We start from the raw sequence: 23,964 nt of genomic DNA, 5'->3' as shown, positions 1-23,964 counted from the left end.
AGCTAAGACAAGAGCCTGTGGAGATTTCTTTGATATGCTTATTCAAAATTTCCCACCAATCTCTAATGCCAAAGAAGAACAGAACATTCCCACCGACTGCTGCAGTCTGAAATTGATCAAACACCTCATAAAAATGCATGGATATTTTTTGGTGATTGGAATTTGAAAGCTGGAACAAAGAAGAGGGATCAATTGTTGGAAAACAGACTTTGGTGACGGAGGCAGCTCCAGAAAGAAAGCTCATGATAGACACCTCAAGACCAATGACTTCCTCATGGGTCATATATTTTTGACTAGGATCCCTGGTAGGGTGGTGATGGCGCAGAAAGCCAGCAATTGAAATCACTAGACACTCTTGGGGAGAAAGACAGGCTTTCTATTCCAGGAAGAGTTACCGTCTCAGAAACTCACAGGAGTACTTCTCCCTGTCCTATAGTGTCACTATAAGTCAGCATCGACTTGAGGGCAATGATCTCTTCGGTTTGTTTTTGCATTCCTGTTTTTGACACCAGAAATAGTGACAATGGACGCTGATCTCTCTAACAGAATTCATTTCCTCTGGCCACACAGAGCTGCATTCATCCTCTACTGCCTTTCGAACTGATTGAGTGTAAGTGGGAATTCCAATGCTTGGATAAATTGATGCTGGATAAATTGACCCTGTTGGAGAATTGATGCTGGCAGCTTCCCTCCAGAGGATTGTTCCTGGTTGATCTCACTGTGAATGCCTCCATGGCTGTTCCCAGTTCTCTTTTCTTTGAGGAGTGTGAAATTGAGACAACCCAATTTCTTTGAAACAAAGCAAATACCTAGCTGGTCTTTTCACATTAGCTCAGTCAGAAGGTGCCTGTTCCATTTCCAGGATTTAGCAAGGAGTCAGTCAATGTAGGAATTCTCCTGGTGGCTGTCCTTTATTTCCTTTGCTGTTTTACAGCCGTGAAACCTTGCTTTTTTACCCCTTTCAATGGCCAAAAAAAGACTGTTCTCTGGCACACTTCCAAGGCCCGGCAAGGGGTGAACTTGCTGCTGTGTGAAAGAGCTGTCTGGGTTTAGAAATCACTCAAAGGCCCTGAGAGCAAGCAAGCTGGATTATAGAAAGAGTCTCCGGAAACTCCGAGTATGTTCTTTCCTGCCTTTTCATCAGGATATTGGTTTGCCCTTAGGCAATGGTCATCAGCCATCTGGTCAAATGTATGCTTATGGACTTGCATAGGATGTTAGCCATACTGCTTCTTACGAGACCCGGAGGAGAAATATGGAGGGGAAAATGAGCCCTTTACTGTAGAGCTCTCTGTGATAAATGGTTCCTGATAACCTTCCCAGATTCATCTTGGGAAAAGAGACACAAGATGATTGACCACATGCATACAGAGTCATCATACTTGAAGCGAGATTTGGAATAAAGCAAAACCAGACGACCTTGGACACTGCCAAAGAACACGGAGAACTGTCCCAGACTGACCCAGAGGACAGAGAGAAATCTGAACCCAAAGCTGACAATCGGGAGGCTCAGCAGTGAATCCAAGGCTTGAGACACAGACATTTTAAACAAAGGGGAGCCCATTTCATTAAGGGATTAGTGGCTGTCTGGTTTTGAAGTCAGGAAAAGCTCAAAACGCAAATTCCTCCAACGAGAAGGCTCTGGAGTCTTGGCTGTGCCCTAGGAAAAGGGGTACACGAAACAGGGGGTGATACCCCCCACTTTTAAACTATTTTCACTATCAAGATTAGAGATTTTTTTTCCCTGAGGATCAGAAATATTCTAAAAGAACATTTGTACGCCACCATGGCAGGACAAATGGTGTTTAAGTCATCCACTTGAATGTCACAGGAATGCAGAAAAACAGCCAGAAAGTCAGAGGCGTGAACACAGGGATTGCAAAAGGTGCTGGTGCGGCCTTTGACAGGCCCCTTGCTGCAATTCTGCTTGTATATGCACTGGTGCCCAGACCTGATCCTGAGCAAACAGTGCTTGTGTGTGAACTTCCAATACCATAGTTGGCCTCAGCCACATGACCCATCAGTCCCAAGGGGTCTATTCTACATATTCCTTTCAAATTGGTTTATTTCACTTAATCTGCATCGTGATACATGTAATAACATAGTTGACGGCCATTTGGACTTGTTTTCTATTGGTTTGAGTGCAAATATTTCTCTTGCTGGTTCAAGAGAATATTTCCTTATTTCCTTATCCCAGCAAGAATCATCATTGGGGCATTCACTTTGTGGTGTTTAAATAATAGATGAGTCCAACAAATGGTGATCTTAGAAAAAATACTGGTTATATATGGTGGTGATCAGATTTTCAAAATGCATAAAGCTTGGAAGTTCCCAGATTCAATTCCTTCATGTGCATATTGGAGGTGAGAAGTAGGGTTAAATCACCATTCAAAGAGATACACGCTACGACATTGGAGACCCAGGGCTATAGTTAATGACCTCTGTCAATTCACACAGCAGGATAGTGCTTTGGCAATTAAACTTCAAGATGGAATCAGTTTGTCGACTGAGTGGAACACGGATATAATTCAGTGAGAAGCGCCATCAAAAGGTTTTGCTTGTATAAATAAAATAGCCCGTCATTTAACATAATGCATCATTTAAAATGGAAGTATATGTATCATATGGACATGTAAAACCTGAACAGACTGCACTATTGATCACTTTTTGGCCATTCTAAAGGTCACCTCCATTCCAGTTAAATTCACATAAAAAAGGCTAATGTCCAAAAGTATATTCTACTTACAACTTACCCACATAGATTACATAGAATATTTGCTTATTCTTTTTATACTGTAACCTATATTCTTCTTCCCTCTCCCCTCTCTATCCTTCTATTTTATCGCTTGACCTCAGGTGCACCATTTCAATGTTTAGAAAAACGAAACAGACAAACGGGAAAGCTTACCATCTCCACCAAGGATAAATACAAGAACATCCCAGCGGTGACTGTTAAGATCCAGTTTTGAACAGATGGATCGGTCGATACTGAGAGGCCAGTGTACAGCCCTATGAAGGCAGTGAGACCACTTATCAGATTCATCAGGATGGCAATCTTAATGGACAGCCCAGAGTTCAAGAGCACGGCAAAGTCACCTGCCATTCAAGGGGAAAATAAAATGAATGTTTCACCGGTGATGTCAGTCATAAAGTAATGCGCTCTCAGTTTGGCTCAAATTTCAGCAACTTCGTAGACAGAGTTGAATGATTGGTTAATAAAATGTTCTCTTGTTTCTCTTGGGTTCGTGGCCAAGTATGATCAAGTTACATTTCACGTGTTCTTTTCTTTTGTCTTTGTGACTGTGATGGGAGAGCAGTTCACACTGCTACTAACCAGAGGTTGAATCAACCCAAAGGTGTCTTCGAAGAAAGATGCAATGGTTTCTTTCTGAAAACCAGCCGTGGAAACCATGGGGCGTGAGGTCTACTCGGATGCTCTTGTGGTGACTATATGTGGGAAGTGACCAAACGCTGGTCGCAGGGCCAACAGCTTGACAGATGCTTCTCAGGAGAAAGAGGAGGTTTGCCAAGCCTGTAAAGACTTACATTCTCGAGTACCCACAGGTGCTGTTTTACTCTGTCCTAAAAGAGCCCTAAGACACAGAATTGACTCAGGGCCGGTGAGTTTGGTTTTGAGATGCTGCTTCTGAGGTTAGCAAATATTCAGAGACCTGTGGCAGATGCTGATTCCTGATGTCTGTGACATTGTCGACTTAGATAAATGCCAAATAAAAACTCTTGCTTCCTGAAGGTTGAAAACTATCTCCCCCCCACCCCCTCCCCCACCCCCGGAAATCTGCCTGGTGACATCAGGAGGCAGTAAACATTTTATGAGCTTTATTATTTATTGATGTAGATACCACTATGGGGAGGGAAAGAGAACCACGTACTTCAACCAAGGGTTTTAAAATCATTGCAGAAAGTGGTTGGAAGAAGATGATTCCCACAGCTAGGTCTTCCATCATGGCCCTGCTCAATACTGGCCCTCCGGAAGGGATCACAGAAGATACGGGTGCTATAGCAAAATGTGGCGAAGAAATTAGATGGTGCCCGGCTATCAGATAAAATAGCGCCTGGGGTCTTAAAGGCTTGTCTCCAAGCAAGCAGCCATCTAAGTGAGAGGTCAACTAACTTCACATGGAGGAAGCACACCATCATCAGTCAATGAAGCATTGTAAATCATATCATCTGAAACCGAGGGAGGGATTAGGATCAGAGCCTAAATTGTGAGAATCTGGTTTTCAGAAGGCTGTGGATGACAGTGGGAGGCCAAGGGTCATATGTGGGAACCCCACAGTAAATAAGCCCCTGGTGACTTCCCTCTCTGCACAGCTGAGGGATGGGAGGGAAGTGGTGACTAAGCCAACCGCACCAGAGAGCTGAGTATGGAAGATGAAAGGCAGGGATCTGACTTGAAAGGTTAAAACTTTGTCAGTTGATCCCCCTCTCTGGTGCTTGCTGGACCTGATGTGACTTTCAATATTTTCTGTATTTTTGTTTTGTTTTTGCTTGTTCGGATTAGGATGTATCTCAGAGGTCTTATGTCATTGGAGGTCACCTGAGAAGCTGTGTTATTTGTTTTTCTGTTTCGAGATATGACACTCAGGATTGATGACACTATAGGGGCAGAGAGTACAATAGGGGTTTCAGGTACAGTGGTGGGGGTGGGGGATGGGTAAGGGGGAGATGATGTCATCAAGGTGTGCAGGAAGGAAAAGAATGTTTGGAAACTGTGGTAGCGATTGTCCAACTCTGCTTGACGTGGTCAAACTACGAAATGGCATGCAATAGCTATTAATTCCAATTAATACATTTTTAAAATAAAAAATAATATTCCCTTAAGAAAAGTGTTTTAATGTCTTGATGAGTAGAAGAAAATTATTATTCTCTATATATCTTTCTTTCCCCCAAAGAAGAATGACCTATTACATAATCACAGAGCCTCTATTTCTTAAAGTTTTGAACACTGAAAAGAGACTGCAAACCAGTAAGGAGGCAATCAAGGATGCCACCTCCTTGTTCTAACTGCGTAATCGACCCTCTGGACAGATCAGAAATACCTGTGTGGTTGTCACAGATTTTGTGCTACACTGTGGTGTTTAACTGATCACTGGATAGTATTATATTAGCAAACAGCACGAACATAAGTCCACACCAAGTCCATTTTAATGCGTTCAAGAAGGGTTTTGAATGAACAGCTCTACAAAGAATGAGTTAATTCTGAGACAAAGAACTTTGAGCAATAAGCACTGACTAGCAGAGAATGAGACTGGGGGCTGAGAGGGGATACAGAGGTATCCCAGAAGCAACGTAGACCTCAAAGGAGAAGCACAAAGAGAGGCTAAAAGACCTCTCCCTAGGGCTTATAAGTGCCTGGGCCAGCCTGTTCTGGGTCTGTTTCAGAATTGTCTATCCTAGCCTACTTTAATTCCTTGGAGGCAGGGTTTAAATTACAGGGTTATTAGGATTATCCAGAAAAAGAATCATATATGCCTCTGCTACCATAGGCCTGTCATTTCAATTTTATGCCTGGCTTTCAGCACATTGTGAAAATCAGGTTGATGAAACCATGGCTTGGTTTTAATTTAAATGTTATTTTATCTCATTGGTCTGTTTGCTGACCTAATGGATAAAGTTCCCTTCTTAATGTTTTTCCCACACTTAATATGCACAATTTAAAGGTCTAGCCAAACTTTTTTTTTTTAAAAAAAGGATCTTTCTCTGAATAGCATGCTCCAAGACACCAAAAAAAAAAAAAAAAAAGAGTCACTTTTGGCCCTGGAAAATATTGCAAGAGTTCCATTGAATTGTACCAACCATGGGGTCCAGGAATTTTTTCCCTCCCCATTCCTCTTCCTCTTATGGTTTAAATCAACCATAAGTGGGAAGACTCCACCTTTCAATTATATATTTGAGAAAGAGCTACAAAGATACCATGACTTTCTCAGGAAGCCAAAAAGGAATTCCATTTGTCAGACTTACCCATTTCATGTGGGATTTCATGACACAAGATAGCAACAGTCGTGGTCACTCCCGACTCTGATGAAGATGAGAAAGCTGCTCCGATCATTAGGCCATCTGCGAAATTGTGCAGGCTGTCGCCAACCAGTATCATTATTGCTAGCAAGCTAATGGTGGTGCCTGAAGAAGCAATTGAAGAATCAATCAGAGCACTACACATTTCATAGAGTTCTCCCAGCAACCAATGTTGCCAGCCGCCACCGGTATTTTAAACTGCTTTGTATCAGATAACCTTGCTTTGTTTTGGCTCACCAAAAAAGGCAGGACTGGAGGTGCCACTGTGATACCCAAACTGCTGGCATGGGAGTCGCCGAGCCAGTGAACAATGAGTCAAGTTATGAATGGCCATGAACTGTCCCATCGCCTCATCCAGATATGACAAGAGAAGAAAAGGACAATGCTTTTGTTTTCAATTCCCCAACGTCACTGAAGATCTCTCCACATGTGTCTTTTGAAAAGAATTAAAAAGTAATAATCTTGCCATGGAATGCAATGAAATAGAGTGTGATTTATCAAAAAATTCCTTCTGAGAGGAGATTGTCCCACATCCCCTGACTGCAGGGTACTGTCTGGGTTGTGGGCTCATTGTGTTTCACTCCCCAGGTGGAGTTCATGGCTTGGTCAGTGCCTTGTCGATTCCCCAATGGGGACTGGGACAGACAGAAACACTACCATTTTGTAGGATTTTACTACATAATATATCTTTAATTAGGAGAGTTCAATTAAACATTTAGTTCATAATGGCTTGGTTAAGGTTAAAATTTTTTGATGGTTCAGCATCTGAAAACCAATCATGGCAATACATGACATCAATAGAACAAAGATTATCTTTATGGAGGCAGAGAAATCATTTGATAAAATTCCACCAGCATTTCTTATGAAAACCCTACAGAAGACTGGAATAGGAAGGAAAGCATATATGAAAAGCCAACAACCAACTTTATAATTAACAAATAAATATATTTTTTAAAGTTGCAGGGTGCAAAGTCAACAAATATCAATTGAGTTTCTATTCACCAGCAATGAGAAATATGAAAGAGAAATGAGGAAAACAATTCCACTGGCAGCAACATCTAAGAGAATAAAATACATAGGTATCGATCTAACCAGGGACATGGAGGGCTTACAGAATGAAAACTATGGAGCTTTTGGAAGAAATTAAAGAAGACTTAGATATGTGGAGAGATCGTCCATGCTTGTGGATTTGAAAACCCGATATTGTTAGCATGATATTGATACAAATCAATCTCATGTTCGATGCAATCGCAATCAAAATTCCCATAGTCTTCTGTACAGAAATAGAAATAATCAATCTTTGAATTTATATGGAATAGTAAAAGTTTCCAACTAGCTAAAGCAATGTTGCAGGAGAAGAAAAGTAAAAAGACTTTCTGATTTTAAAACATATTACGCATACCGTGATAGTAATCAAAACAGTCTGATATTAGTATAGTAGGAGACACACTGACGAATGGAATAGAACTGAGAATTCAGAAATAAACCTACACATCGAGGATTAGCTGGTTTTTTATATGGGTGTTAAGTTAGTTCATTTGATGGGAGAAAAAGAGTCCCTGCCAGTAATGGTGCTGGGAAGCAATTGAACGTTCACTCACAGAGAAACAGCTTGCTTGCCTCACACCACACCAACACAAAACCAAGTTCAAATGTACAAATGAAAACATCACAGTGCTTACAGAGCAAGCAGGTGCAATGTGGCCAGGCCTACATCTCACCAAAGGATTCTCCAATAAAGAAAAGCACAAAAAGCAAAAGATAAAAATGTTTAAGTAGTACTTCATGAAATTAAAAACTTTTGTTCACCAGAAGACTTCACAAAATAAGCTAGGAGAATAACTTTAAAAACATATCTCTGATAAGAAAGTACATGTTATATATACAAATGTAAACAACATATATGATATATACATGTATACAGCATATACATGTATGTAGCTATATATCTGATACAGCTACCTGTATACATACACATGTACACACCTAGACAAGCTAGAGATACATATATAATATATGTATGTGTATGTCTATATGTATATCTTGGACAATTTAACAATAAGAAGACAAATAAGCCAATCATAGGTAAATAGGCAAAGAACTCGAAGAGACATTTTAACAAAAGAGACATTCAAGTGGCCAAGAGACACATGAAGAGAGGCTCAACATGATAGGCGACAAGCGAGATGCAGATAAAAGCTATCATGACGTATCCTTTGACCCCCAGGTAGGAGGAGCCCTGGTGACATGGTGGGTTACACAGTAAGGTCGGCAGTTTGAAGCCACAGCCACTCTTTCCATGGATGAACATGAAAGCCCACAATCCGTCTGTGAAGCCTCCACACCATTAGCTCTCCATAGAATTCTCTCAGCCCACAGCCCAGAGACGTGAACAGTCTTGCTCTCAGGTAAAATGTATTGGAAAGTGGATTATTGCAGATATCGTTAGTTTGAAACTTATCATATTATCATTCGATTTCCCTTTTGGCCCATTTTCAACTTGCTCTAGTTTCTGTTATCATCTGCTTTCACTTGGATTGAGTTTTTTCTGTGTTTTAGTTTGTTGTTGATATTGGGGCTTTGCATGATTTTCTTTCTTATAAAGTGTATTCATTTATTTTTTAGTATATTTTTATTGGGATATAGTGAACACATGATACAATTTAATAGTTCAATTACATTAAGAAGATTTGTGCAATCATCACCTCAATCAATTTGGGAACATCTTCTTCTTGTACTCACTGTTGTAGACTTCTCATGCCTGCCATGTCCCCGATGTCACACCCCCAGCCAATTATCAATCCAGTTGCTGCCTATAGAGATCCACCCATCCATGGCTTCATATGCGGAAATCATGTGTAATACAAACAGGAAGCAAGAACCAAAGAATATCAAAATCCCTAACAATAGTGAATAGAGAAAAACCTCATCCCATTAGGAAGTGAAGCAACTTTAAAATGAATCAAAAGGGAAATCAAGCCATAAGACATGGTCTTTTAACCTAACTGCATGGGCCATAATCGACTTTACAATGTGTTCTGTGTGATAGTAAGGCTATGGTCAAAGGGAATTCACTAAAGCTTAATCCACGTGGGGACCCTGAAAATCGATTTAGGTCTTCTACAGTCATCCCTAGCCTTCTGCAAACCAGATGTTTATAGTTAAATTCTATACCATTGGCTAAACTAATGACAACCAATTGATTTACCTTATTCCCTAGGAGGTTTATTGATAATGTTATCTGTCATAAAAAGACAGTAATGTCCTTACGTGAACCACATGCATGCACAAACTACAGATATATAAATATTATTTGGGCTCAGAAAGCTCCAGTCTCAGAACATTTGGTTCTATTGCATAGCCTGCTCGATACAAACTCCCATGAAGAGATCACCAGAGATATAGGCGCTAAAGCAAAGTGTGGCGAGGAAACTAGACTGTGACCAGCTACCAGAAAGAACAGTGTCTGGACCAGATTTTAACATTGGTGAAACAGGACACCATTGATAAAACTCATATCCTGTCGAAATAGCCACATGGCAGCCGAAAATTGTATACCCTAGGTTGTCGTGCATTCTTTCCAAATATCGGGACTTTTTAAAAACATCGCGGGACATGGGACAAATTGTTAAAAATCAGGACTGTCCCGCCAAAAGCAGGACGTCTGGTCACCAAGGCACGTCTCAAAATAAGCGGTTATCTAAATGAGGTTTCAACCAAGTCCACATGGAAGAAGCATACTAGCCTGTGTGATCGAAGGAATGTAAATTAAAAAATGCAAATCTGAAAGAGGGACTGTTATCAGAGCTTAAAAGGTATGATTAAAATCCAGACTAGGTAGATCTCCAGAGATAGTCACTAGATAAAATGTTCCCAAATTGATTGTGGTTATGATTGTACAACCCTATTAAATATATTCCAGCCATTGAATTGTGTGATACGTGGATTATAGGACACTAAACCTGTTCGTAGAAAAAGAGTTACAGTCTAGGAAAGCCGCGGGGCAGTTCTACCCTAGCCTATAGGGTTGCTATGAGTCAGAATGAACTTGATAGCGGTGAGTGATTGAGTATGGTTAAGATTCAAGCCAATAACAGAAGTTGGAGAGAATATGAAAACTGGAACTCTTATCCATGGATCATGGGAATGCAAAATATGACAGTGTGACTGTTCTTTGAAAGACCTAAAAGTAGTGCTGTCATCAGATTCAGCATAATTTATAAATTATCAAGGCCTCATGAGGGAGGGGAGAGCGGGGAAGGAGGTGGGTGGGAAGAGGACCTGATGCAAAGGGCTTAAGTGGAGAGCAAATGCTTTGAAAATGATGAGGGTAAAGAATGAACAGATGTGCTTTACACAGTTGATGTATGTATGGATTGTGATAAGAGTTGTATGAGTTCCTAATAAATTTTTTTAAAAAGATTCAGCAATTCAACTGTAGCTATAGTTCTCATATACTCAATACAATGTAAAGCAATGACTCAAACAGAGATGTGCGCATCAGTGTTTATTGTATTATTTTTCATAAAAGCCCAAAAGTTGAAACAACCTAAGTGCTCATTAGCATCTTAATGGTTAACAAAATGTGGTAGATGCATATAATGGAATACTACTGAATGTCTTTAGAGGCTACTTTGATATACAGCCAAATGCCTCGCAGAATCTGGTTCTTTGGCATGGAGGTTTAGGGCCATGGTTTCATGTGGCACACCAATTCAATGATCTAATGGCATATTTAGTGCTTCTTAGTCCCTTGCATCATGTGCATAATGACTGAGGTCAGTAACGCTTGCAAGCACTGAGCCCCGGCTCAACAGTTGGCCTCTGCTCACGTAGCAACAGAGGAAGGAGAGTCAGGATTAGGAGGGTAATTCATAGAATGGGTGGTTGCCTCCAGGAACTGTCTCCTTCCTTTCCCAAGAGACGGGAAGAACTGGATGGTGCCCAGTTACCTTGAGTAGTTGGATCAAAGCTTTCATAGAATCCTGTTCAGAGGGAGAAAGGGGAGCAAGAATACTAATCAAAAGTAGGGAATAGAAGACAGAAATATGGATTTTTTTGAGCCACACAGGGTAGATGAGCCTCTGAAATGATGCCCCTAAAATCTTTAAACTTTGAACCAAAGTCTCCCCTAGAGTCTTCTTAAAACCAAATCATAATTTAGCTTAACTGGTAAAAATGGTCCGCATGATGCTCTTTTAAGAACTGTATGGGATGAAACAGTCAGCAGCAATTTGGTAGATTAGGTAAGAAGCTGAGTGGGCAGTGAGCTTATGTTGTGGGAGAGAAACACGCTAATGTATGAGAGGAGTTGAACTCCATCCCTGCAATTAAGTTGTACAAGTAGAAACGGTTGATCAGTGTATGATCTCCTGTGTTTCTTCTCAACAACAACAAAATAAGTAAAATGAGCCAGGCTGTGTGTGATTTTTTGATGAAAGAATTTCTGTTTAACGAAATGAACATTAGATATTGGCATAAACCTATTATGACATTGAATAACTAACAAATGCAAAAAACAAAAGTATTTTGAGGACATTTTTTTCCTGATTGTTACACTGCCCTCGTCTGTAATTTGATCAGAAGGGTCATGAAAAACCATTATGATATTCTGAAACGTCGTCAGGTATAAGTAGCATTTTGCTTCTAAAACTATACCTTTATAGTAATATCATTGTAAGACTAACATGTCCTCCATGTGGCTTAGTGATTCATTTTAGTGTGTGTGTGTGTGTGTGTGAAAAACAGGCAGATTCCACGCAGTGTCGCAGAAAGCACAGAAAAATATCAGATCATTGGCTGCAGAGAGCTCTTTTTGGCATTGCCTGGATTTGCTCAGTCTAATAATTCTAACAGCTGCTCCTCTCAGTTTCCTGAAATAAAAGTTGTTCTTTGTGAAAGAAAAAGGAAAGTTCGCAGTAATACATTTGACAGTGCTGAGGCATGTGAATAAGATATTCGTTTCCACAGATCAACAAGTAGTTTTGATATTAATTGCCTATATTCAAATGGAAGATTTTTGCCCAATATATATACTCTGCTGGAAAACATTGTGGCCCATTTTTGGTTGTCTATTCTTCCATCAGCACTGAGTATCCATTATAAATACCAGCTCATGGGTATATAACAAGCCACTAAGCAAATAATGCATATTTGCCTGTAAGTCACAAAGAACACACTATACATAATATTTAAGATAATTTGTTTTATTCAATAGAAGAGAATGTTGGGCATTCATTGGTAATTTAATGTACTCATTACACAATCATCTCTAATACTGTACCTTTACTTGTGTACCTGGCAGGCATACTGAGTGCCGTGTTTCTAAACAATCAGATGTTTTCCATAGTGAAGCGTGGGTGAGGGCTTGTATCATTTTGCCTTTTTGTTTACTTAACTCAGCCGGTGGGCAGGATTTTCAGATCCTGTCTTTTGAAACACAAGTTTCACCAATGAGGTAATATGAAACAACTAATCAAATATTTGAAAGCTAATTCAATATATGCCTGGCAAAAGGGCAGTTGAATAATCTAATTTGGATTTATTCCGTATTCAAGTTACGTGCCAAGCTTGATCTCTGAAGTGGGAAGCTATCAGCTCCACAGAATATTTCACTGACAGTCATTTCTCCCTAATCTAGCATCAGCCTGTATCTAGTTTTCCTTGGCATATCCCTCCCCACCACACCCCTCTTCCTTTCTTTCAGAGAAAAAAAAACAACAAATACAAAGGTCTACTGTGGACCTACTCTGTGCTGGGCACTCTAAAATTACTCCAAGAAGTGAAAAATAAAGGAGGAAATATATTATGAATAATGTCCTGAAAACAGAATTGAACAGCTGCATGATTACATAGTTTGAATCAAATAAGTAAGTTGCATGAGTTAATATAGCTGACACATTTACAATAGTGATGCTTACATAAAACGTGTTTTCTCTGTATAGCCAACTGCATTGCAAACTAAGATAAATCAGTGCTATTTTATTCTCCCTTCTATGCACATTGATTCAAATATTTCTGGAATGAATGAACGGATCTGAGAGAACGAGCACAAGGATGTAGTTGGTGCATTCTCACTTCCTTCGTTTTCTAATATGCAGTTTCCTAGCTGTGTAATCCTGAGCAGTTCGCTAACCTCCTTATTAGCTTCTTCATGTGTATAATTGGGTGATAATTATTCTAACTACTTACATTGGCTGAGATTACTGAAAGCGATCATCATTGTCAGGCACGCAACATTGTGCCTGGTATAGAACGAGTGTCCCGTGCTTCGTTTTATTATTGGGTAGCCAGATTTTTATGGCAAAAATCACGCAAGCTAACATTAAGACGCCGGTATGTGGCACAAAAGAGCAATGTAATCGAGGAAAGTGGGGCGAAATCTCAGAAACAACTGATGAAAAGTGAAAGTAGACAAAACTTCAAAGAAACACGAGTCAAAGATTAATGAATTCCTGACTAAAATATTACTCAATTTAGCAAGGTTCTATAGTCATCGCAAATCAGCAGACACGCTTACAAGAATAATTAGTGAACTTTCCTGGGAATTCGGATCAAGAGGAAGGAAAGGAGAAGATAAGTACACTTATGGTGAGTAAACTGGGTGGGGCAACCTGCCACTGAGGAACAATACTTCACAGGACTCATATAGAACTCAAGGGAGAAATATGCCAGGTATTAAGTTTCTAGATAGACACTTTTAGCCTGGTGAACTGGGACACTAGATTCTGTCCTCTTGTGACGCACCATACCCTTCGTAGACCACACCAGAAGAATCTGAGTTGGAAACCCCACTAAGTGAACTCGACTTTACTTTGTAGCAGATCTAAAGAACTGAAATCACCCCTTTGACCTTAAAACCGAGTTGCCCTAGGGGGAGAAGAAGCAGATGATTGCTAACCCAAGGTTAGGGAAATGGTGGCCGTTGGACTTGTTCTGGTTCAGATCCCTGTAAGGGTCCCCAACAAAGGGTGACCCAGAACCAGCATATGCTTGCTGTTAGCATGCCCTCTCTGCTTTTCTGTGACAAGTGTGAGCCCACCAAGCATGGTCCTGCCTTTATAAGTGTTATTGAAAGTATTGCCAGATGTCTAATCCTCCTGGTTGTGTAATAGTGTCTAGTAACCCATTTAAAAAGTACTAATTAACAATGCATGTATTATAGTCTAAAAGGGCATACATTTCTTTTCTCAACAGTGTTTTAAATTTTATACCAAGGCTAAAATAATCATACTATTAGTAGAATTACCTTACGTCCTATGGGGATAATTTAGGATGCATTCCAAAAAAATGATACTGATGTCTCTAAATGGAACTATGGCCATATATATACCATATGTATATGCATATGTATATATATATATATTTTGAACTCTCACTTGATCATAGCTCTAATATAAGAATAATTAGTTCATGTGATATAACCCTGCTCAGTATTTGCCCTCATGAGATTGCTGAAGAAGGTGTGATAGCAAAATGTAATGAAGAAGTCAGATGTTATATCCTGTGTGATCATGAGGTGTCGAAGGGATCAGGTATCAGGCATCAAAAAAAAAATCAAATCATTGTGAATGAGGGGGAGTGCAGGTTGGGGACCCAAGACTTATCTCTAGGCAACTGGACATCCCCTTACAGAAGGGTCGGAGGTGGACATGGGGTGGACATGGGGAGGAGATGAGCCAGTCAGGGTGCAGTATAGCAACGAGGAAACATACAACTTTCTTTTAGTTCCTAAATGCTTCCCTCCCTCCACCCCACTATCATGATCCCAATGGTATCTTACATATCTGGCTAGACCAGAGGGTGTACACTGGTACAGATAGGAACTGGAAACACAGGGAATCCCGGACAGATGATCCCTTTAGGACCAGTGGTGAGAGTAGCGATACCTAGAGTGTAGAGGGAGGGTGGGGTGGAAAGGGGGAACCGAGTACAAGGATCTACATATAACCTCCTCCCTGGGGGACTGACAACAGAAAACTGGGTGAAGGGAGATGTTGGACAGTGTAATATATGACAAAATAATCATAACATAAATTATCAAGAGCTCATGGGGATGGGGGAGCAGGGAGGGAAGGGAAAAATGAGGAGCTGATACCAAGGGCTCAAGTAGAAAGAAAATGTTTTGAGACTGATGATGGCAACAAATGTACAGATGTGCTTGACACAATGGATGTATGCATGGATTGTGATAAGAGTTGTATGAACCCCCAATAAAATTCTGAGGTCTTAAAGACTTGTCTCAAAACAAGCAGCCATCTAAGTGAGGAGTCCGCTAAATTCAGTCTGTTGATCCAAAGATTATAAATAATAAAATCCAAACCCCGAGGAGATAACAGCACCAGAGCCCAAACTCTAAACACTTGGTTTGCAGAAGGTTTTGGACGATAGTGTAAGTCCACATTCCATTTTCAGGGTCCCTACATGAACTGAGCCTACAGTGAATCGTGAGTGACAATAGTCTAGAAATGTGAATAACTTTAACAGCAGACAAAGAGCATCATAAAGTGGACTTTAGTAGCTGTATTTAGTCTGAAATGCAACATCATGTCATTAGATTTCCTTTTAGATTCGTTTTGAACTTTTTCTGGTTTTCAAAGTATTTTCTGTTTCTTTTGAGATTTTTCTCTGTTTTATTCGGTCAATGTTGCTGGGCCTCTTTTAGTTTTGTTTTTGTATTTGTTTTTTGTGTTTTTCTCTATAGAGAATTCAGGATGGGTGGATCTAGGAAGAAAGCAACTGGATTAATAATTCCATGGGGGCCTGAAAGGGAATGTTGGGGAAACTCGTGAAGTCAATAGCAAAGGAATAAAATGTTCCGAAGATGATTGTGGTGATGATTATATAACCCTTCTTAATAGGAGCAAATGATTGAATCGTGTCATAGGTTAAATTATATCTCAATAAACCTACGTTTTTACAGCACAGGAAAACAAAGCCCTTTAACGTTAGTAAATGAAGTTCAGAAATAGGAATCTTAGCAAAGAAAAGGTTGATTAAAAATCACTATGGGAAAATGAGTTAATAAATAAGATGTGAGTCATGAACTATCTCTGATTTGACATCACTATCTTAATGACAGTGTTCCAAATGATACAAGCATTTGTGAGGCATTTCCATGGACTGTGATAGAAAATGAAAACCTGTAACTGTATCCAGATTCCACTGAGAAGCTGTGGTGGCTGGATTTTATGTCAACTTGAATTTGCGTTAGAATGTGTTGGTTGAATCCAACCTGTCTATCAGGTTACAGCCTGATGATTCCTTCTTGGGGTATTGACCTTTTTTTACGGGAAAACTAGGAATATCCCCCTGTTCACTGCCTTTCCACCTTCCTGCTTGCTGGGATTTGGAGTCAGCTTCTGTGACAGTTACATAATCTCCTGTCAACTTGAGTGAATGGGTGGGGTTTAGCCTGTCGATCAGGTCGCAGCTTGATAACCTCATTTGGAGGAGCAATAGATATAAATAGCTCACTGGAGGCCAGACTCACTCTCTCTAAATCCCCTTTCCTGCATGGAGATACTCAGAGAGCTGGAGGAGACAGGTGGAGACCTGCGCCAGCGTTTGAGATGCTTCAACTGCCAATGGATCCACAAGACCTTCTACCCACCAGCCTGGAATCTTCCTTCATGCAAAATCATTGCATGTGCTACATGAGTCTAAAGAGGAATTTATGGACTTGTATCAGACATATGGGCTTATATAGGACATATGGACTTGACCTGGACTAGGCTAGGATGTTTTCTTAATATATGATTACTCTTTGAGATAACACTCTTTTACACATATATGAGTGTCTCTGGATTTGTTTCTCTAGTCTACTCAGACTAACATAGCTTCCAGGCGTGGCCCACATTGAGATCCTGAGAGCTGTCAGAGCCCTATCATGATTCCACCGACCGTGGATCTAATTCACTTTGTACCAACCACCCTCTGATCTTCCTGCAGCATGCTTCTCCTTTCTGCATCATTAGCTTGCAGTTACATGAGTCTAAATAGGGCCCTAGCTTGCACAGGACTTATGGACTTGAGTTGGAATGGGCTGGGATGCCTTCTTCATATAAAATTACCTTCTGATAAAAGCTCTTTCTTATACAAATATGCATGTCACTGGTTTTATTTTTCTAGACAATCCAGCCTACCGCAGAAGCACAAAGCTCAATCATCTTGGAAGTATCATTCAAAATAAGCCCAACTAACGAACACTTTTGGTGCATCAGCATTAAGTAACGGGGGAAATGCTTTTCTTTATAGATGTGTTTGTGTGTGGAGTTTTTTTGAATGCAAATGGGAACATACTGTAGATACTCATGTATAAGACGAGTTTTTTCAGCACATTTTTAATGCAGTTTTTGTGGTAAAATTAGGTGCCTGGCTGATATTCAGGTCGGCTTATACTCTAGTATAAATGGTATGTGGTTATATGTTTCATGCAAGATAGTATGCATTTGTCAAAACCAATACAGCAAAAAAGTAAGCCCTCATGTAAGCTATTGACTTTAATTGATAATAATGCATTCATATTATAATTCATGTAAGATATCAATAACAGAAATTGTGTGGGATATAGGAAGGTTATAAAGAATGCTATATTTTCTGGACTGTTCTGTAAACCTATCACTAAAAAATAAAGTCAACATTTAAGAAAAGAAAACCATTATGGTTAAAGTGTATAGTAGATATTAATCAGTAATATAGTTGATAAATTGATAGAAAATCTCTGTTCACAAGTTTATCAAGAGATTTTTAATAATGAAATTTATCCCAAGTATGAAAACTGTATGGTGTTGCCATATCTATTTAAAAATAACTTTCATTTTTATCTCTGGCATTTTCTTCAGTGAAAATTTAATTTAAAAAAATCAGTATTCATAGCAACTATGATCTTTAAGATTATTAGCAGCCATATCTCTCACTCACTGCAAGCAGGTCAATGCTGACTCATAGCGACCTCTTGTGGTGTTCTGAGACTGTAACAGTTCACTGGAGTAGAAAGTCTCATCTTTCTCCCATGGAGCTGCTGGTGGTTTTGAACTGCAAACCATGCAAGTGTCAACCCAACAAGCAACCATTACCCTATTGGACTCTCCCTGTGCAGACAAAAGAAGAATGATGAAAGTTGAAGACCTGTGGAAACAAGGAGCCCCGTGGATTGCTAGATCATGCAAACCTCAGCCTCCACAATTTTGAGACCAGAGCTAGAGGCTGGTTTGCTCCCACTACCAATTGCTTGGAAAGGGACCTGAAGAGAGTGGGAGAAACATGTTGAACAAAACTCCAGATCATAAGGAAAACCAGCATTGCTGGTCATATGGAAACTTATGGAACCTGTCAGACCACGGCCTTTAGTTCCCCCCTCAGATCAGAACTGAACTCACTCCCCTGGCCCCACTTACAGCCAAACAAGAGGAAAGCCTCTCAAAGGAAAAATAACACCAGCGACCCTCCATTTCCAATCAAAAGCAGTGTCTACCCAAGGATGGCATTGAGAATGGATAAGAAAAGACAAATAGAAATAGGAATCTCAGGGAGAAATTGGGATAAGGTATGCTACGCGGAGAGGATGGCAAGGGGTGAGCTGAAACAAGCTGTCTTTGAAGTTTTTAATGTGAAACAGATGATCTGCTCCATAAACCTTCACCCACGTCAAGGTCAAAACCAAAGAACAAATCGGTACTCACATTTCCTGTTGAAGGCTGGCCTCCTGCCTATAGGAATTTCAGCTGCCTGTAAATCTTCTGGGCTTTTCTATTTGAAAAGAGAAGATAACTCATAAAGGTAAGCATTCGTCACTCTTCTGTTGAAAATTTAAACACCCAAAGGATTGCACTGCATTTTAAAAGCCATACTAATACTCTGTGTGTGTTACCTATTGCTACTCAGTCCATTTCAACTCACAGTGACCCTGTAAGACAGAGCAGAAATGCCCCCCCCCCACTTCCCAATACTGGAATATTTATGAGTAGCAGTCCTGATGGAATTGAGTGAATGGTTGGCTGCGATAGACATTCTGGCAGTTGGAAGCCACCAGGAGCTTTGTGACAAAACGACCTGGTAATCTGCTTCCATAATGATGCCACCACCAACAGCTAGATTTTGAGGCAGACTGACCCAATAGGGCAGAGTGGAACTGCTCCATAGGGGTCCTAAGACTGCAAATCTCCACGAGAGCTGATCCCCTCATGCTTCTCCCACTGAGCACTGACTCTGAACCTTGGACCGTGCAGTTATCAGGCCAGTGTTTAATCCACTGTGCCAGCTGGGCTCTTTCCATAGAGATCACAGTCTAGGAATCTCTATGGGGATGTTCTACTGTATTCTATTGAGTTTCTGCAATTGAAAATGACTCCAAAGCCTATAGCAACGATCTTTAGAGAAGTTACCTTTCTCCTGAAGATTGACTAGGCTTATGGGTTCAGCCCACTCACCTTTGGGTTAGTGGCAGAGTATTTCAACTACTGTGCCCCGAGAGAGTCTCATTAGATGCCTATTAGACCTTCTAAACTCAGACAAACATAGGAGGGAAGCCTGCAGGTCTGGGAGCAGAGCATGGTTTTTGGATTCTCTATATTTAGATTAAAATACACTCTTGTGTTGTTCAGAATCTTCCATAGATGGCAAGCCAGACTGCGCTTCAGACTCTTCAACTCGGAATGCTTTCATGAAATGTAAGAGCTGCAGGGATAGGAAAAAGAAACGGTTCTTGACCTAATGTGACACTACTCCTGTCTGTGGATCATGGATCTGGGATTTGTTTTCTGATATTAATAGATGATGTATTCTGGATGGAGAGGGAAAAAACTAATGCAAACCCAGCACCTAATTCCAATCATCGTAGTATGAACAATCTGTTTTTGTTTCTTTGCCAGTCAGAAACAGAATATTGCCAATTAAGAAAGAAGCTCGGCAGATTTACAAAAGACAGATAGAAGAACTTAACCCACCTCCCACCCTCCCACCCCCGCTTCTTTCATCTTCTCATGTGCCAGAAAAGTGTTTGAGGCTAGTGTCTAGATGAGTCAAGGTTACAGGATTTTATTTCAGAGATTGACTCATAGTTCAATTCCACGGGCGCCTCTTCACCTCTCCTTGCCTCTGAGTCTTACATGATGTGGGGGATAAAATGATTTTCACCTGCCTCATGAGCATGCCCCCTTTAAAAAAATCCATATAATTACATCTTTGTAAGTAAAGGAGAGAAACTTTAAAAATATATAAATATCTATTTAAAATAAAATTTCAAAGAAGAGAGAAAATGAACATGAAGTTCACCTGTTTTATTAACAACAGTTATCCAAAAAAGATAAAGTGAAAGGTTCTCTTTGGAGAAGGCTAGGTGCGAAGGTTCAAGAACGCCAAGAGGACCTGCAGGAGGCAGGGTTAGCAGGAAGGCCGCTTGCATAAAATGTTTGATTTTAGAAACACAGACTCTCAATGTAATGCTTTCCAATTATTATTAAAAAAACAACCTTTAATTCCATGAAAATTCCAAGATTTAGATCAGAAGTTGCTTTTTATTTCCTCCCGAGAAAGCTGTACATGGTGACAGAATGTAAAGGATTTGGGAGGCAAACATCCAAGACAACTTAATGATTCAAAAGAATTGTGAGTTCCCCTCCGGCAACTTCCTCCACTTGTCTGCCAGTTGGTCCCACTGCAGTGGCTTGGGTGTTGCTGTGATACAGACGGCTGCATCACTGGTACTTCAACTACCAGCAGGGTCACCCAAAGTGCACAGGCTTCAGTAGGGCTTCCAGACTAAGAACAGACTACGAAGCAGGAATGGGCTACCCACTTCAGGGGATCTGGCCACTGAAATCTCTCTGGATAGCATCAAAGCATTGTCTGTTCCTGAACACCGAAAGAATAGAAGCAGAACATGGTTATAGTTAGTGCTAGGAGACAAGCCTCTCAGGTCAGAAGACACTCAAGGTATGACTGAGGAAGAGCTGCCTTCTCAAAGCAGAGTCATCCATAATGATGTGGATGGAATCAGGCCTGTGAGAGCTAAATTTTCAGGATTCTCATTGGTTGATGGGGCATGACTCAACATAAGAAGAAACCGTTGCAAGCATCAACAAATACCTGTAAGAAGCATGAATTAAGAAAACGTATAAGTCATTAAAAATTAAATGGAACCAAAAAAGAGAATCTTCTAGGCTAGTGGTAGCCATTTTGAAACAGATTGTGTGGGAATGACACGGTCAGGAGGAATGGCTTTGCACACATTCTCAAAAAGGACATTTCAAGCTCTATCTTGAAGCACAAGGTTGTCTGTGATAGGATAATGCTCATCTGCGTACAAAGAAATCCAATCACTACACATATTATTGAAATGTATGCACCAACCACTAAAGCTAAGGATGAATTGAAGAATTCTACCAACATCGAGTCTGAAATTGATTCAACATACAATCAAGATACATTGATAATTATTGGTGATTGGAATGCAAAAGTTGGAAACAAAGAGAAAGAAACAATATGGGAAAATAAGGCCTTGGTGATAGAAACAAGGCAGGATAATGCTTGTAGAATTTGCAAGAACACTGGGTTCTTTATAGCAAAAATCTTTTTTCAACCACAAAGAACTGACCAGAAAATTTCAAAGGGCAACTCGAGAAGACAAGGTAAAATATTATAATAAAAGGTGCAAAGATCTAAAGTGAAAAAACCCAAAGGGAAGAACAAGCTCAGGTTATCCTAAAGTGAAAGAACCTAAGGAAAAAATTCAAACCTCCAGTTTGCAAGTTTGTCAAATTCTTCGGGCAAAATGTCGACTGATGCAGGAAGCAGCAAAAGAATATGGGAAGAACACACAGGGTCACTGTCCCCCAAAGACTCAGTCCACATCAAACTCTTTCAAGATGTAGCGTATGAGCAAGAACTAATGATACTGGAGGAAGAAGCCCAAGCCACATTGAAAACATTGACCAAAAAAAACCCCAAAAAACTAGTCTCCAAGAATTGATGGAATACCTACTGAAATCCTTCCAAAAGCTGACGAAGTAAATGGAAGATCATCCAACAATGGTGGCAGCGATACATTGACAGGGAGCTGCCAGAGATTCAGGCCGGATTCACAACCTTGCTTGCTGAAGTGAGGAGGACTTGAGGCACTTGCCGATGAAGATCAAGGATTGCAGCCTTCAGTGTGGCTTATGACTTCAAGTAAAGAAGACCAAATTCCTCACAACTGGTTCAATGAGGGACATCTTGACAAGCAGGAAAAAAGATTGATGTTGTCAAGGATTTCATCTTTCTTGGTTCTACAATTAATGCTCATATAGAAGCAGCAGTCAAGAAATAAAAAGATGTAACTGCTACCCGAGATTACTTCAAAGTTTTGAAGAGCAAGGATGTTACTTTGAGGACTAAGTCATAATTGAGCCAAGTCATGGTGTTTTCAGTTGCCTCAGAGGCATGTGAAAGTTGGACAAATTAATAAGGCAGACTGAAGGAGAAAGGATGCATTTCAACTAAGGTGTCTGGCAAAAAATATTGAAAGTACCATGGACTGCCAAAAGAATAAACAGATTGGCCTCGGAAGAACTGCAGATAGAATGCTCTGCAGTGGCAAGGGTGGCCTCACATACATTGGACATGTCATCAGGAGAGCCCAGTCCCTGGAGAAGGACACCTTCCTTTGTAGAGTGGAGGGGCATTGACACAGTGGCTGCAACCATGGGCTAATAATAAGAGCAATTGGGACGGTGGCACCGGAACACATTCTGTTGAGGGGGGACTAACTTCATGGCACCAAACAACAATTCCTTCAACTCTTCCTGTGGGGAGTAAAACAGGAACTTGAATACACTAAGGAATCCTAAAATACATCATTTCTATCTCACCTTTATGTTGAGCTTGCCACTTAACTTACAAAAGGAATTGTGATTAAATTAGTGAGTTCCAAGACACACACACACACACACACACACACACACAACCTCACTGCCAGCAAGTTGATTGATTGAGATAATTAAAATAGATCATTAGCATCAAAGATTATCTCATATGTAGCTTGGGACTGGAAATTCTTCATTCGAATTGAAGTTAGGATTCAAGTGATATTAAAACTAATTCCAGTCCGAAGTTATCATCTTACAAATCACATTTCAGGTATTTTTAAACAGCAAACATAACAAGACTTTTAAAATAAAAATTTTAAGGAGCATTTCTTGCTAACATAGGTAAGTCAGTTCTCTGTCTGAAATCTATGGTCAGACTTCTGTTTTGCCATGCTAATGTACAAGGAAAAGGTCAACATGCTTAGTACAGTACAGGGGGAACAAAAAGAGGATGACCCTCTTGGAGAGGGACTGACCCAATGGTTGTAACAAAGGGCTCAAACATGGCAACAATTGTGAGGATGGCACAGGGGCAGGCATTGTTTCTGTTGTACATAAGTCGTTAGGAGTTGAAAGCTATGGCACCTTCCAACAACCATTTCCAAGGAATGGCTTCTTTATTGATTCTCTGACTTAGAGCTCTATTCTTGAAATGTAAACCCTCTACCCCAATGTCAAGGTTACAGGAGGCAAGTTTTATAACAAAATTATCCTGGTAATTATGTAATCTGTTGTCAATTTGAGAGCATTAAGAGCAAAGGGGTGGAGGTTAGATTAGCCTGTCAATCAGATCATAGTTTGATGACCTCTTTTGGAGGTGCTAAGGAGATTAATAGCTTGCCAGAGGCAGGACACACACACGCTCCCTGGAAACATCCCTGTTGACAAGCCACATGAAGCTACCCTGGTGCAGCCAGAGCCCCGGGAGCTGAAGGAGCCACGTGGAGAACCATGCCAGTGCTGAGATGCTTACAACAACACCACTGGATCCACAAGATTTTCACCCACTGGCCTGTGATCGTCCTGCATTCGGCATCATTGCATGTGTTTCATGAGTCTGAAGAGGAATTTACAGATTGGT

At 40.4% G+C, this 23,964-nt stretch overlaps 1 protein-coding gene across 2 annotated transcripts in view; it reads right to left on the bottom strand.

The window, feature by feature from the left end:
* Nucleotides 1-23,964, bottom strand: part of SLC39A12 (solute carrier family 39 member 12) — an 82,196-nt gene that overhangs the window by 17,144 nt on the left and 41,088 nt on the right. For both annotated transcript variants that reach the window (XM_075553187.1, XM_075553188.1), the window contains 3 exons: nt 18,720-18,786; nt 5,983-6,141; nt 2,909-3,096 (listed from right to left, as the gene is read on the bottom strand). In XM_075553187.1, coding sequence (XP_075409302.1) covers nt 2,909-3,096; nt 5,983-6,141; nt 18,720-18,786 — 414 coding nt within the window. The remainder of the gene's footprint in view (nt 1-2,908; nt 3,097-5,982; nt 6,142-18,719; nt 18,787-23,964) is intronic.

This window comes from Tenrec ecaudatus, chromosome 6 (genome assembly GCF_050624435.1).
Source record: "Tenrec ecaudatus isolate mTenEca1 chromosome 6, mTenEca1.hap1, whole genome shotgun sequence".
Lineage (NCBI taxonomy): Eukaryota > Metazoa > Chordata > Mammalia > Afrosoricida > Tenrecidae > Tenrec > Tenrec ecaudatus.
Note: the sequence above shows the minus strand (reverse complement) of the source record. Positions and strands in the feature narration are given on the sequence as shown.